The 14,682-nt window shown below is 41.1% G+C and overlaps 1 protein-coding gene across 2 annotated transcripts in view; it reads right to left on the reverse strand.

Annotated features, from left to right (window-relative positions):
- Window positions 1–9,292: 9,292 nt before the first annotated feature.
- AFTPH (aftiphilin) overlaps window positions 9,293–14,682 on the reverse strand; it is a 41,107-nt gene continuing 35,717 nt past the window's right edge. For both annotated transcript variants that reach the window (XM_079969769.1, XM_079969770.1), the window contains one exon: window positions 9,293–10,453. In XM_079969769.1, coding sequence (XP_079825895.1) covers window positions 10,309–10,453 — 145 coding nt within the window. In that variant the 3' untranslated portion in view covers window positions 9,293–10,308. The remainder of the gene's footprint in view (window positions 10,454–14,682) is intronic.

Raw genomic sequence — 14,682 nt, forward strand, 5'->3', positions numbered from 1 at the left:
GGCTCCTGTAATAATAATAATAATAATAATAATAATAATAATAATAATGCCTAACAGAAATAAAGCAGGTCACATGTGATGCAGTGATAGAAAAAGTTCCCCCTGCTAAGTTTCTGCCTGCCAATGTGGCACAGGAGTCCTGCCAGAATTGGGGGGGGGGGGGAATGCTGGCAGCTGTACTGTACTTATGTGGTTTAGAGTCTACTCTTCCATTTCACAACAGACAAACCTGTTAGACCAGATCTTCTAATGATGCAAGCAAGCCTGACAACTGAAGGCAGCAGTGGAGCTTTGTCATCTTTCGCCAGCTGGATGATGCAGGCCAGTGGTGGATAGATGCATCACTTGTTTAACAGAGGATGGCGATTGCAAGGAAGTGGAATACCGGTAATTCCAGCCAGCCAGATTCACGATAATGTAGCAGAGAGATAAAACTCGCCACCCAGCAAGGCTCAGCAAAGGCAGAGAAACACTCAGTATACTCTGAGTATTTCACACACACACTATTGACTGTATTTCAATAATAAGAAAATTAATTAATGAGTAAGGGGGGAAAGCTTCATGAACAATTGACTCCTATAATGTTTAAGTATAAAATAAAATGTTAAAATTTTGATTTTCTCAGTGTTTTAGTATTCAGTGCAGAATATACTAATTATTAGCTTACATTTGTTACATAATGAGTGTTAATCTTATGATGAGCATCTTCAGTATAACAGTACACAATTGTAAATTGGAACAGTGAAGACAAATAAAGCCAAGCATTGTCCTTTAAAACTGGAATGTGATAGATTTTAGTCCAAGAAAGTTAGATATGCTTAATTTACATTGATTTCAGTGGGACTTACCAGTAAGTCACAACTAAAAATTCCCATTACTTTCAAGACAAAGTAAGCCTAACATTTTCCTGAACTGAGATCCTATCTACAGGTAAATAAAAGCCCTTTCCTTGGGTAACAGTGCGTTTAATGAAAAGGAAAGGAGTCCTATCTATTGCATAATTTCAATAGTATCCAAGGAAGTAATAATAGAGAAGAGTGTCAATTGTACAAGCTTGGCTTGCCTCATAATGGCACATGAGCCCCCTCCACAAGTTGCAGGGATTCAATTTTTAAGTTTTTTATTAGGTACCAGAAGATTGAACTGAAAGTTCCTGTTGAACTTCCAGATCACATTCACCTGGTCCATGGAACTTTCTTACACTCACTGGGCTTACGGCTTCAGAGTCTAAGGAGGAGCTTCTTGTATGAAAATAGCCAGCCTTCCTGATAGACAGGCTCACACTGCCAGCCTGCTGCTTTGGTCTCCTCTCCCCATCACTTTCTTTCTTCCAGCCAAGAGGGACAACTCCAGATATATACAAGAGAGAGAGTGTTGCTGGAGGAAGTTGCTGGGCAGGAAGGGGAGAAAGAAGAGAAAGTTAAATGCTAAAGTGTTTGATGACAGAAATGGCTGGCTGGGTTTGTCAGAATTCCAGTCTTCACTCCGCAGTGTGGCTTTAAACCTGCCACCTTCACAACAGCAGTTCTGAGATGGCACATTTAGACCAGCAGCTGGATTATCAGTCTGTCTCTCTCTTTTAAACTATTTCAGTGTAGGCTGAGCAAAGGGATAATTTATTGCCCATGTTAACGAGCTATTCACAATGGAGACAACCATTTCCAGTCCTGTAACATGATCACAAGCTGAAAAAGGGGGAAGAAAGAAAACCCTAGCTAAAGTCACTGTTGCAGGGTGATTTACTTAAAGCCCACTTTCATTCACGCCTCAGGCTGTTTGCCTTCCCTGTGCGTGTGGAACAGGCAAGCACGATTCACCTTCACCATCCATGGAGAGTGAATGGGATTGTTTTAAAAAGATGCTTGATTCTTCCAGAAAGGAAGGCGAGAGATGAATTCAGCATACGATCCTCCATAAAGGTAAACAGTTAAGTCCAGTAGCGAACGACTCTGGGATTGTAACGCTCATCTCGCTTTACAAGCCGAGGGAGCTGGCGTTTGTCCACAGACAGTTTTTCCAGGTCATGTGGCCAGCATGACCAAGCCGCTTCTGGCACAACAGAGCACTGACACCAGAGTAGCGCACGGAAACGCCGTTTACCTTCCCGCTGGAGCGGTACCTATTTATCTACTTGCACCGGCATGCTTTGGAACTGCTAGGTTGGCAGGAGCAAGGACCGAGCAACGAGAGCTCACCCCGTCACAGGGATTCAAACCACCGACCTTTTGATTGGCAAGCCTAAGGCTCAGTGGTTTAGACCTCAGTGCCACCCGCATCCCATACAATCCTCCATAGGGAGCACCCACTACATTTGGTATGGGATAGAGGGGGAAAGGTACATGCAGATTACAAATTGGATTACTGACCTTGTTACATGCAGGCACTGGTAATATCCAGGACCATTTATGCTCAGCTTGCACTTGACACAGATCGTTACTTTAGGGGTGCTGCAGGAGGTGCTGCTTCCAAGTTTAAACTCAGATGCTTGCAAATATGATAGTCACCAGTGTTGGTGTTGACCTTTAAAGCCCTAAACGGCCTTGGCCCAGTATACCTGAAGGAGCGTCTCCACCCCCATCGCTCTGCCCGGACACTGAGGTCCAGCACCAAGGGCCTTCTGGCAGTTCCCTCATTGCGAGAAGCCAAGTTACAGGGAACCAAGCAGAGGGCCTTCTCGGTAGTGGCACCCGCCCTGTGGAACACCCTCCCATCAGATGTCAAAGAGATAAAACAACTACCTGACATTTAGAAAACATCTGAAGGCAAACCTGTTTAGGGAAGTTTTCAATGTGTGACATTTTGATGTATTCTTAGTCTTTGTTGGAAACTGCCCAGAGTGGCTGGGGAAACCCAGCCAGATGGGCGGCATACAAATTATAATTTATGATGATGATGCCCCTTTTGTGAATATACAGAGGCCTCTAACTGGCCACCTTTAGAGACCGAGTCCTTGAATAGATGGATTCCTAGTCCGATCTAGAGGTGCTAAGCTAAGGCTCAGATATCAGTTTTAGGCATTTGATAATGCTAAACCCCAGGCAAGAGATCAGCATTAGAAGTCCCTGAATTCTCCTCCACTCTGAATTAAAACTTTGTCTGAAGAATTAGCTAAAGTTGGAGCTGGATGACAAAAGAGCATCTGTGCAGACTACCACATGGAGTGAAGGTCAACTCTTGCTCCCCAGCCTGAGGCCACATCCTCAGTGTGCATTTAAAGCACTATCATGCTACTTCAACAGTCATGGCTTCTGCCAAAGAATCCTGTGACCTGCAGTTATGTTAAGTGTGCTGAGAGTTGTTAGGAGATCTCTATTTCCCTTACAGAACCAGTTTCCAGAATTCCATGGAAATAAAGGCTGATGGTTAAGCCACTTGAAGAATTGTAGCTCAGTGAAATAGGGGTCCCCTAACAACTCTCACCACCCTTAACAAACTACAGTTCCCATGATTCTTTGAGGAAAGCCATGACTTAAAAGTGATATGTTGTTGTTGTTTATTCATGTCCGATGCTTCGTGACCCCCTGGACCAGAGCACGCCAGGCCCTCCTATCTTCCACTGCCTCCCCCAGTTTGGTCAAACTCATGTTCGTAGCTTTGAGGACACTGTCCAACCATCTCGTCCTCTGTCGTCCCCTTCTCCTTGTGCCCTCCATCTTTCCCAACATCAGGGTCTTTTCCATCTCTTCTCATGAGGTGGCCAAAGTACTGGAGCCTCAGCTTCACGATCTGTCCTTCCAGTGAGCACTCAGGGCAGATTTCCTTCAGAATGGAGAGGTTTGATCTTCTTGCAGTCCATGGGACTCTCAAGAGTCTCCTCCAGCACCATAATTCAAAAGTGATATAATGGTTGTTTAAAGGTATGGCACAGATGTAGCCTTAGTTTTCCATGGGCAGCTGCCTTAGAACAAGCCAGTCCATTAGTCCATCTAGCTAAGTGTTGTATTCACTGACTTGAAGCAGCTCCCCAGGATTCCACGCAGGGTTCTTTCCTGGCCCTACCTAAAGATGTGGAGCATTAAAAAACATAGGACCTTCTGCAAGCAAAGCAGATGCTCTACCACTGACCTATGGCCTTTTTCAAAGCAGCTCCTTAAGAAAATGTTACTCAGTCGCTTTGCTAGGGAGCCGTTTTGAAAAGATACCCCATGAAAGCTGGGAAGCGATAGTAGCTCAACCTCACAGGGAACCACCTCGTTTTCTTCAAAGCAGCTTTGCTTTCTTGTGGGCTGTTTTCAGGAGCTGCCCCAATTGGTTTGGCAATTACTTACCAGTTTTGGAGTAAAAAGGTCATCTTGCTTCTAAGCCACTCTCCACCAAGGAGAGACCATACATCTCTAGCCTAATCCAAATATATTATCGTGTAATATTTGAGGAAGGGTGAGGACTGAGAGCTGTACACTTTGTCTAGAGGCTTGCAGCAACCCATTCAGAAGAGCAATGTTTGACTAGTTCCAAGCCCTTTTGTATAAAAGAGATTTCCGTTAAGGGCAGTATAACTGCAGACAGGGTCAAACCACCCCTGAATGGTTCCAGTGGCCAAACTTTAGTGACAGAAGCACAAACCAACTGGGAGTAGGAAGATTATTGTAGGCAAGCCACGAAGGATTAAAATAAATGAGGCAGAAGTGAAGAACAAACAAGAGTAAGAAGAATCTAATAAAGCTGAATAGAACCACATGTCTAATTTTATTAATCTGCAAAAATTAGATTGCAAATTCCCAGTGAAGATGTGTTGCTAGTTAAGAACACTCCCACCCCTCTTTTGTTCTGTGTGGCAACAAGCATAAATTATTTGCTTTTTTTAAAAAAAACAACAACAACCAAGCAAACGGTCTGATTGTTCCATTTCTTAATACAGAAAAATGAGACATATTTCTTTGATATAGGAATATTTCCATTATCCATATAATTGGCAGAATTATGTAATCTTGTTTGCATGTCTTGAGGCAGATTGCAGAAAAGGAACTAGCTACACATAATTCACTACAGTAAATGGGGTAGGGAACATTTTTGGCTTAGCGGGTCAAGCCACCCCTTACAAGCCAACTTTCAAAAGTGATCAGGAGCACTAAGCAGTCAATTACCTGACATAATAATGGCATCTGGTGATTGACATGGGTCAATGTGTTGTGCTTCCAAAAAGCCTGGCGGTCAGCTGGTTGTCAGGCAATTGGAAAGCTCTGTGCAAGGGGCTTTGCAAGCCATGTGCTTGGTGCTTGGAAAGTGCTCAGTGTGCTTGAAAGTGCTTGATTATTATAGAGAATAGTCAATATACTGATAGTGATAAAAGTATATAAAAGAAAGCCCTCAAAAGAGTCACTACACTGACTGTACGTACAGCAGCCACATTTGAGCAGACATTCTGTTTCTGCAGCACCATGTTCCTTGGTACTAATGCTGGAATTAAAAATCAGCATTAAATTAAAATTAAAAATTTAACTCTGATGTTAAAAAGTGAATTAAGGCAGAACACAACTTCACATGTTGTTAATGTATATAATACACAAAGAAAGAAGTAAAGCCATACCTTTTCTTGCATAATAAGTGTTCCAAGAAGTAAGGGTGTACTACTGTTCCATGTGCATGAAACCTTAAAACATCAGATTTTGAAGGCAAATAATGTAGGGCATGTTCCACTGAATGGTAACTGCACATAGGAAAGGCATATTCATTTGTATGCTCTGATGAACTCTCCACTGGCAACCTTAAAGTTAATCAAGTGCAGGCTAGATCGATATATTCGGATACAGTCTCTAGGTGGCACTGTTCCCTAAAAGTTACTAGTAGTGCTGGCAGCAAGGACTTTCCCCCTTAGCTACTTTTGGATAGGAATGCGGGTGGCGCTGTGGGTTAAACCACAGAGCCTAGGGCTTGCCGATCAGAAGGTCGGCTGTTTGAATCCCCGCGACGGGGTGAGCTCCCGTTGTTCGGTCCCTGCTCCTGCCAACCTAGCAGTTTGAAAGCACTGTGCAAATCAAAGTGCAAGTAGATAAATAGGTACCGCTCCGGCGGGAAGGTAAACGGCGTTTCCGTGTGCTGCTCTGGTTCACCAGAAGCGGCTTAGTCCTGCTGGCCACATGACCCAGAAGCTGTACGCCGGCTCCCTCGGCCAGTAAAGTGAGATGAGCACCGCAACCCCAGGAGTTTTGGATAGCACAGGGCACAAGGACTGACTAGTAGGGTCCTCCCATTATCACTTCTGTGAGCGTGTCAAGGAAAAGTGAAATGCAAGTGAGCGGCTGGGGTGTTCTAAAGGGGAGGAAGGTATACTTGAGGTTCAAATGATTATTTCTTTCCTTCCCACTCCTTATTTTATCCCACCCTGGCAAAGCAGTTTTGGCAGTTAGGAGTGAAGGGAATGAGTGGCAGGGAGAGGACCTGCTCAACTCTTTTCCTTTTTATGATTCCATTCAACTCAAAATTATCCCTCAAAGTTGTCTCTCTCTCCCCCGTGGAGGAATAGACATGGGAAACTGTGGAATAACTAGCCTCATATAACCAACATGCTTAAGTCTAATCAATACATGAAGGGGTTAACACCACAGGCATAACTAAATCATAACACCTCACTTTGAGATGAAGCTAGTCAAGCGTATTGTTCCCCTTCAGTCTACCAGAGAAGTGCAATGTGTAAAAGGGTTTGAGATGGTTGCTCCAAGTTCAGACTGATGGCTCTAACAAGCCTTCCTTGAGTACCTATGCCAATAATTTAGGAACTTTCACCACTGTAACTAAGCCAAGTTTTACTGACTGACTTACCAAACATGTGGTCTTTTTCCATGCTGGGGGAAGAGAGAACTTTTGAAGGAACATAGAAAGGCATATTTTAAAGGTCTAACAGCCTATATTTGCATGCTTTGCTGCTTATTTTGAAAATTTAAATCTCTGCTGGGGTTATCTCACCAAAGAGTAATTGCCCCAAACTTGGATCTTGGCATTCTGGAATTCTTCTTTTCGTATACGTATTTTTTCCTTGCCAACCAACGGAAACATCACATGGAGCTTGATGTAATATTAGCACTTCCTACTGCAGAAGAAAATTAGTGCTTGTGGGCATAGTAAGTGGAGGTTTCTGAAGGTCTTAGCTCCCATCTACAGTAAAGAGCCTTGACCCCGTTTGAATGCAAAATAGCACCTGAGCTGTATGGCAAAGGTGTTTCTGGAATTGGGCTGGACTGAGTTGCCCATCACTGTCCTATACCACTTTCACTCTTTCTGTTATACATATTAAACACAGAGAGAGAATCTGCGTAAGAATAAACCATTCTCTATGAAAACAGAAAGCCTGTAACAAGTCTGTCCTATCAGGGATGGAGTGAGAACTTAAGATAAAGAGGATAGCTAACTAGAAGCTAACGGTCTGTGTTTGAACATTAGTGATCAGTCAACCTCCTTCTCCTCGTCTCCTTCCTGTTTCTGTTGGAGCACCAGCCCTTGCACATCAAGACAAATGGGCAGCTGCCACTAAGGGCAATTGTGTGAAGACAGAAGCTCTCAGCTTGCAGCTGGCATTCCTACTCCATCCCCCTCCTGGAAAGCCTTCAATAGCTGATCCTACTAGCCTTGAATCTTGAGTTAACTCTCAACCACCGTCCTGATACAATAGCTATATAGTTCTTTTCTGCAGCTATACCATTAGGGTGAATTCTTTTTTTACCAAATATTTTAGGGCATGGAAACAAAAGCACTTATTTTTACCATGCAGCACAGGTTGTTAGAAGTGGGAAGAAAGAAAAATAGTTGTAAGGATGTTTGAGGCTAGAACACATTACTACTAATGAATTATCAGCTTTATAGAGAATATATTCTACAAATTGTTAAAGCAAGTGGGATTTTTACAAGCATGAGTTCAGCATTGCAGGGGTTTCCTGCATAGTGGTTTTGTATTAACACTGCCCTACTGGCCACAACGTATTAGAAAATGTGGCTTATATGGGCAGCTATTTTCACAATTGGTGGGAGTATGAAGAGGCAAAACAATTTGGGACACAAGAAAGAGATGCAATAGAAAGAATACTGTAAATAAAATAAGATGATCTGATGTTACTGTTACAGTGGTGCCCCGCAAGACGAACGCCTCGCAAGACAGAAAACCCGCTAGAAGAAAGGGTTTTCCGTTTTGGAGGCGCTTCGCAAAACGAATTTCCCTATGGGCTTGCTTCGCAAGACGAAAATGTCTTGCGAGTTCCTGCAGGTTTTTTTTCCTCCCCCCTTTTTCTAAGCCGCTAAGCCGCTTAGCAGCTGATCCGCTAAGCCGATAAACCGCTAAAAGCCACTAATAGCGCTAATCCGCTAAGCCGTCAATGGGCTTGCTTCGCAAGACGAAAAAACCGCTGGACGAAGAGACTCGCGGAACGGATTAATTTCGTCTTGCGAGGCACCACTGTATTGGCATTCAGAAGGCTGTGCCTGTATATTTAAGAGAGTTAATATCTTAACAAGACATTGTTAATGCAAAATATTAACCAAAAATTTCATTCCGTATTGAAAAGCAATCAACACTAAAGAGAGGATGGTGTTAAGACAGAACAAAGTGTTATAATTATAAATTAAATGTATCAGTAGCTCTTTTTATACCACAACTCAAAACAACTTACAAAACAACTTTTTAAAAATGCATACATACAAGGAGAAAAAAATACATTAAAACACACCACCCACTCTAAAAGGCCATAGATTGTTAAAAGTCAAAGGCCTGGTTTAAAAAGGAATGTTTTTGCCTGAACTGTCTTGAAGCATAACTGTAACTCTTCACTATGTGTCTGGGTTTTTAGGAAGCGTCCACAGGGGGCAAGGCAAAATGAGAAACTACAAAGCACTGCTCTTCTATGAAAGGATATTTGTAATGGTACTGGACAGAAAAAGTTAGCAGGGAACCTTACCTTTTTCTCTGCACAAGGCAGAAGTGTTATAGATTATCCTGTATGTCACAATGAGTGTGCCCCTTATGTGAAGAGTTTTGAAGTGGGTGAGCAACCCACAAGTGACCACCAACCTCTTTGACCTAGCCCTACCAACTAGGAAGAGACTTTTGTGAGCTTCCATTGTGAACTCCAGCCATGGGCCCAAATGCTTTGGTTTTCCAGACAACTTTGGTACAACAGAAGGAACACATTCCCACATGTGTTAACAAAAAAATGCATTGGCTCTTAAAAACCCCCAACCCAGTGCTTTTTGTTAAGGTACAGAGTTAATATTCTGCAAGTAGACTTTTTCTCTCTGAAAAAGCGATATTCCTACTGCCTTTGGCAGTACTGTAAAAGTAGGAAGAAAAACAATATTACTACACACGTTAACAGACTATATAACTTTATTTTTTATTTTGTGTAAGCTAAGAGGAAATTTATACACTGAAATTTCAAAAAGACCTCAGGCATGCACATAAACCTTGTTAGAGGTTGTTCTACATAGCATTCTCTTTTTTCCATAGGAATTTCCCCAAACATTTACAACCCATAGTTTTACTGTACATACAGCCTAAACCATAGCAATCTATGATTATGTCAAATTTACACTGTGCAAAATCAAAATATAGGGATAGTGGTACAACAACAAAAAAAATGTAACAGGTATACTTCAGTGTAAGACATTTAGACAGTTTTGGTCCTTCCATCCCAAACCAAATTGATTAACACATAGATCTTGAGAATCAAGTGCTTAGGCAGTGATCACTTAACCAAAGAGAATTGATAGCAAACCTCTTGAAAGGCAATGATGATAAATCCACACTGTTAGAAGTCAAAAAGCTAAAAAAAAAATAATCAAAAAAATCAACCACTTAGCCCCACCCCACCCCTGCAAAAAAGAAAAAAGCCACTTGAGATGAAAAATAAGGGAAGGTTCAGCCTGCTTAAAAGAAGACTACTGAAAGACCGTAAGCTTTAAAGCTTTCAGTAGAAGGATTTTCATCAAGGGTAAGTTATTAAATTGGGTGGGGTGGGGGGCAAAGGGAAATTTCATGAAGAGCAAAAGTTGGAAATTTCAATTTTTAAAAATTGTTTAGAAAGTTTTGTAAGAAGGACACTACCAGTGTATTCCACAAAGACAAAATGGTTACACCCCAACACAACAAAAAAGAATAAATCTTCAAAAAAGGTTCAATCCTCTCCAGTTATTTACATTTGTCTAATATAAATTTAGGACTCCAATATGTAAATAAATATACATAAGTATGTATACCTTTCTAGTGCTGCTTACCAACAAATCATCTGAACTTGAATTATTTTTAATTGAAGCAAGATCACTTCATAGGACCCAGAAAGGGGGGCTAGGGCAAGAATCAATGGAAATTGTCCAATTTACTTCACCTTAGTCTACCTTGCCTTGGCAACTTGTTGAAGGTGTTAATGTGGCTGGGAACATCAACACCTTGGCATGCATGAAAGATAAGTCAGGAAGGCTAGAAATCACCTTGGCAGCCTCTTCACTGAGTTGTTCTTCCTTTTTGGGCTTTCTATTAAAAAAAAGTTAAAAGAAAAGTTACTCAGAATTGCTAGAGAAAGGTCTTCAGATAAGGCAACCTCTCTGAAGGAAAGTTGTGCCATATACTTCTAATATTGCCTCACGTGGCTATTTAGTATATGGGGCTTATTACAACCCTGGCAATGAGAAAACTGGTTCTCTCCTCACATCCAGAACTTCATGTAAATTCAATGCTTCATTCTGAAATGTTAACAGGTCCTTAACACAACTGCTAGAGGATGAAATCCCACTACCTATTAACTAAATATGAAATCAAAACCCTTAAGTTACTGCATCCATAACTGAAAGGAAATAGAATCTGAAATCTGTTGAACACTTGAATCTTATATCATGTTTGTTAAAATCACTGTGGAAAGATACCTGAATAGAGGAAGTCATCTTAGCCAACATGTTTCCCTATAGAAGATACAGAATTTGTACCTGAGCATATCCAGGAGCTTAAGAGTATGAAATACCTTTCAACCACTGCAGAACAGGGTTGTGAGCATACCCTTATTTTCACAGAAAACCTTACATAAGACAACCCCCCCCCCCAAATCTCTACTTTTGAAATGGAATTCATGAACACTAAACAGAGAGAACATGTTACTGTGACTAGAACCTGGTGTTTCTTGCAGTCCACTCTAACCCCAAAGTCCCTAAAGTTCAGACTTCTAATGACGAAAGTGATACCAGTTATCCCTATTTCATTAGAATCTTGTGCTTAGTTTACAATTTTAGAAGTGCAGACTTTTTGCAGCACAACTCACAAAGGAATTCTTAAATGGACATGGCATAGAACAGAAGCGAAATGTCAGCACAGGTGACTGTAGAAAGGTTGATTTCAAGATAACACAAATAATTGCTCATTTTGCTCTGCCCGCCCCACAGGTAAAAGTTTACTGTTTGTACATGGCTACACAGAAACAGTCTATGAACCAATCTAGCCTGTACTTTCTTCAAGTAATACCCTCTTACGTGTAGTTGCAATACTGAAGAAATGTCTCTTTTCTTCTAATTGTTTCAACACAATAAGTTTTGCTTTACAGTATAATACTAGCTTATATACCTGTAGGAACACATTCCTAAACAACGCCAGGAGAGAACTGCATTTTCACTAGCTTGGTTTACCCACAAAATATATATCTAAGGAATATACTGAATACATTTTTAAAATTAGTTTTTATTAAAGTTTTTTGTGTTACAAAATGAACAGACAAAGAGGGAAAGGTGCATCTATTGTCTCCACTTTCAATTCCTAGTCTTTTTCACAGTTCGTTTACATTTAGTGAGAGACACTTTTGTCATAGACATCTTGCATTTGGGGGAAAGGGGGAAAGAGAGATGGGGTCTTGTTCTTTTGGTCTATTGCCTATTATTAGTGTAGAGGGTTTGTATCAGCATCCCATGGCTAGGTCCTTTGTTTATGTATTTATTTCTTTTTATTGATAATGTGAGAGGTCAGGGGGTCCCGAGTTTGGTCGGCTGTGTTCAGTTGATTGCAGTGTGGCTTGTTTGTATCTGTGGGGTGTGTGTGTGTGTGTGTGTGTGCAGGTTGTTATATGCTGTTGAGAGGGAGGGATAGGTCATTGTCCTGTTGTGCTGTGTATGTGAAGAAGAGGAGCCGCACCAGGGTGAAGGTGTCTTTGTTTGTCCCTGTGCTAGAGTTGGTTGGCTAACTTCTCAAGTAGGGCGGTTTCCCATGCATTTTGGTACCAGTGGTCTATGTTCACTTCTGATAGGTCCTTCCAGTGTCTAGTTCTACCTTACGGCTGTCCTTGAGTAGCTTTGGAATAGAGACTAACTTGGAGGAGGACCAGGTTTTAGGGATGCGGGCCCCTTTTATGACGTTGTTGAACAGATGGGTCATGTGGGGGATTGCAGTGAATAACTTTATGAGAGTTTCTGAAGTGCCAGTGTGCTTTATTGCAGTATTACACAAAAGCTTGCACCACTCAGCTAATAATGTTTGCATTTACCTCTTCCCTTTACTAGATTCTGATGAGGACTAGATTCTAGATTATTAGATTTTGATGGCAGAGTGCAAGCCAATTAAGACTGGGATTATTTCTAACATAGCAGTAAAAACACATTAATATGTATTTGTGTGTGTCTGAGTGCCTTTTTTTAAAAAAAATCTATACATTATCTGGTTTTCAACAACAACCAGCATACGCAATACCGCCTACTTGTTACAAACATGTAAACAACTGTACAGTAGAAATGCAATCAATAAAGATTCATTCACACTTATTTGCAGAGTCAGGATCACATTGGTAGTTGTAGTACACCCCACTCCTCCAGTTTTCGTGAGGAAAAGGGGAGAGGGGGTGGCAATGTGCCAAATGTATTCTGTTTCATTTCATTTCCCATTATGCACAACCCAGTAAGTAGATAAACTATGGGGACTTTTTCACTGAGTGGCTTCTTATGATTTCTGTGCCAAACCAAAGAATCTATTATACAACTGTTATACATTTCTATCTACTACAAATCAAGAAACTTTCCTCCCTCATTCTATTTTTGTGACATCTTCAGGGTTCATCTTTGTTCTGTAGTGCAGGTTAAGACTAACAAATATTGCATTTCTGCAGATTGCCATCAATGCACACTTCAAGATACCTAAATACATAGTGCCTCTGCATAAGGAAACAAATTTATTATAGCTTTGCATTGCAAACTCGTGCATTGTAACCACCATAAACCTGTGGCTATGGCTCCAAAGCAATGATACTAACCCTGCTTTCTTTGCTCAGGAGGATATAATTACACTGCTCTGAGAGGACTTCACACTGTGGGGTGTAAAGCCAGTCTCTCTCCTTTGTATGAAAAGTATCACAAGTAATACAATTGATTCCTTTGGTGTCGGATTATGAATAGAGATGCACCATGTGCAGTAGAACACAAATGCAAGGGGACACACATAAGCCTAATTCATACTCCCTTGACCAACCATGTATAAAACCTACTTTCCATTCTAGCATGTGTGCTTATGTAGCACCAGCTTCTTCTAAGTTTATGAACATAAGAACATCTAGCTCACTTCCATGTTTCCCACAGTGGGTTTCCCAAAGGCATTTGGATGGTTATGAGCATAGCTTGAAGGTAGTAGACCTTTTCTGCAACAACTGGTCTTCAGCAGCAAACTGCCCTCTGAAACTGGGTTCTGGGTTCACAATTCCTACTGTACATCTTAGCAGAAAAAACAGAGTAAGGAATACAGTATCATGCCCCAGAGCCATTGATATCGCCAGGCATTTGTCTAGTTCCCTTTTCATGCCTTCTAAGCTATTGGTTATAGCCACATTCTGTGGTAGTGAATTCCAAAACTTAATTATCTTTTTCTATGTCTACTGCTAATTAAATTTGCTGGATGACTCCAAGTTCTATTATTATGAGGGAGAAAACTCTAGCCACTTTCTTCACAACATGCATAGTTTTATGAACCTACAATGTTTTCCCCACCCACTTTTTCTCTAAACATAAAGAGCCCTAAAAGGCAATAAGGGGGTTTGTAAGCCACATAATCCAACTTCAGTCATAATGTAGGAAATCCAGAGGTAGTTCAACCCCACTAGATAGCAACCAAGTCTCTGCTTGAAGATGCCCAGTGAGGCAGAGCCTACCACTCTCCTGGGCAAAATTGCTCTCTGCATGTGTTTCGTAGGGTAGGTGTCTGAAGGAAGACATCAGTAGTGAGTAGGCTCTTTGTAGATGAGATTCCGCCACATTCGTTTATTGTGTATGGGCTACTGCATCTGTGGTGTTGCACTTAAAGCAGAAACTATTTTTATTAGCTGCTTAGAATTCACTTTTCCACAAAAGAAGGTGAATCTGAAAGGCTATACAAGCATATTTCTATAATAATATCTGCTAGAACTGGCAGAGCTGATCTCTTTCAACCCAGTCTTTAGAAAATGGGGGGGGGGGGGGAGAGACAGACGACAGACTGACAACAATATTGGTACAAATATTGGTAATTTTCAGGACAGTATACTGACAATATTAATTAATAAAATACTGTTTCAAAGTCAAACTTCACAAGTGCCAGTATTGTATTGCATTTTCAGAACAGAAAGTAAAATATCCTGTATACACAGACAAGGGACTCAGTTTAACTATTTAATCAAATGACTTAAAGACCATTTATAGGTCTCATGCAAGTTAGAGATTAACCTGTTAATTCCAAAGCACCATTTAATACTTATTTTTAGATGGCTG

Source organism: Podarcis cretensis (assembly GCF_951804945.1).
Source record: "Podarcis cretensis genome assembly, chromosome: 3".
NCBI classification, from domain to species: domain Eukaryota; kingdom Metazoa; phylum Chordata; class Lepidosauria; order Squamata; family Lacertidae; genus Podarcis; species Podarcis cretensis.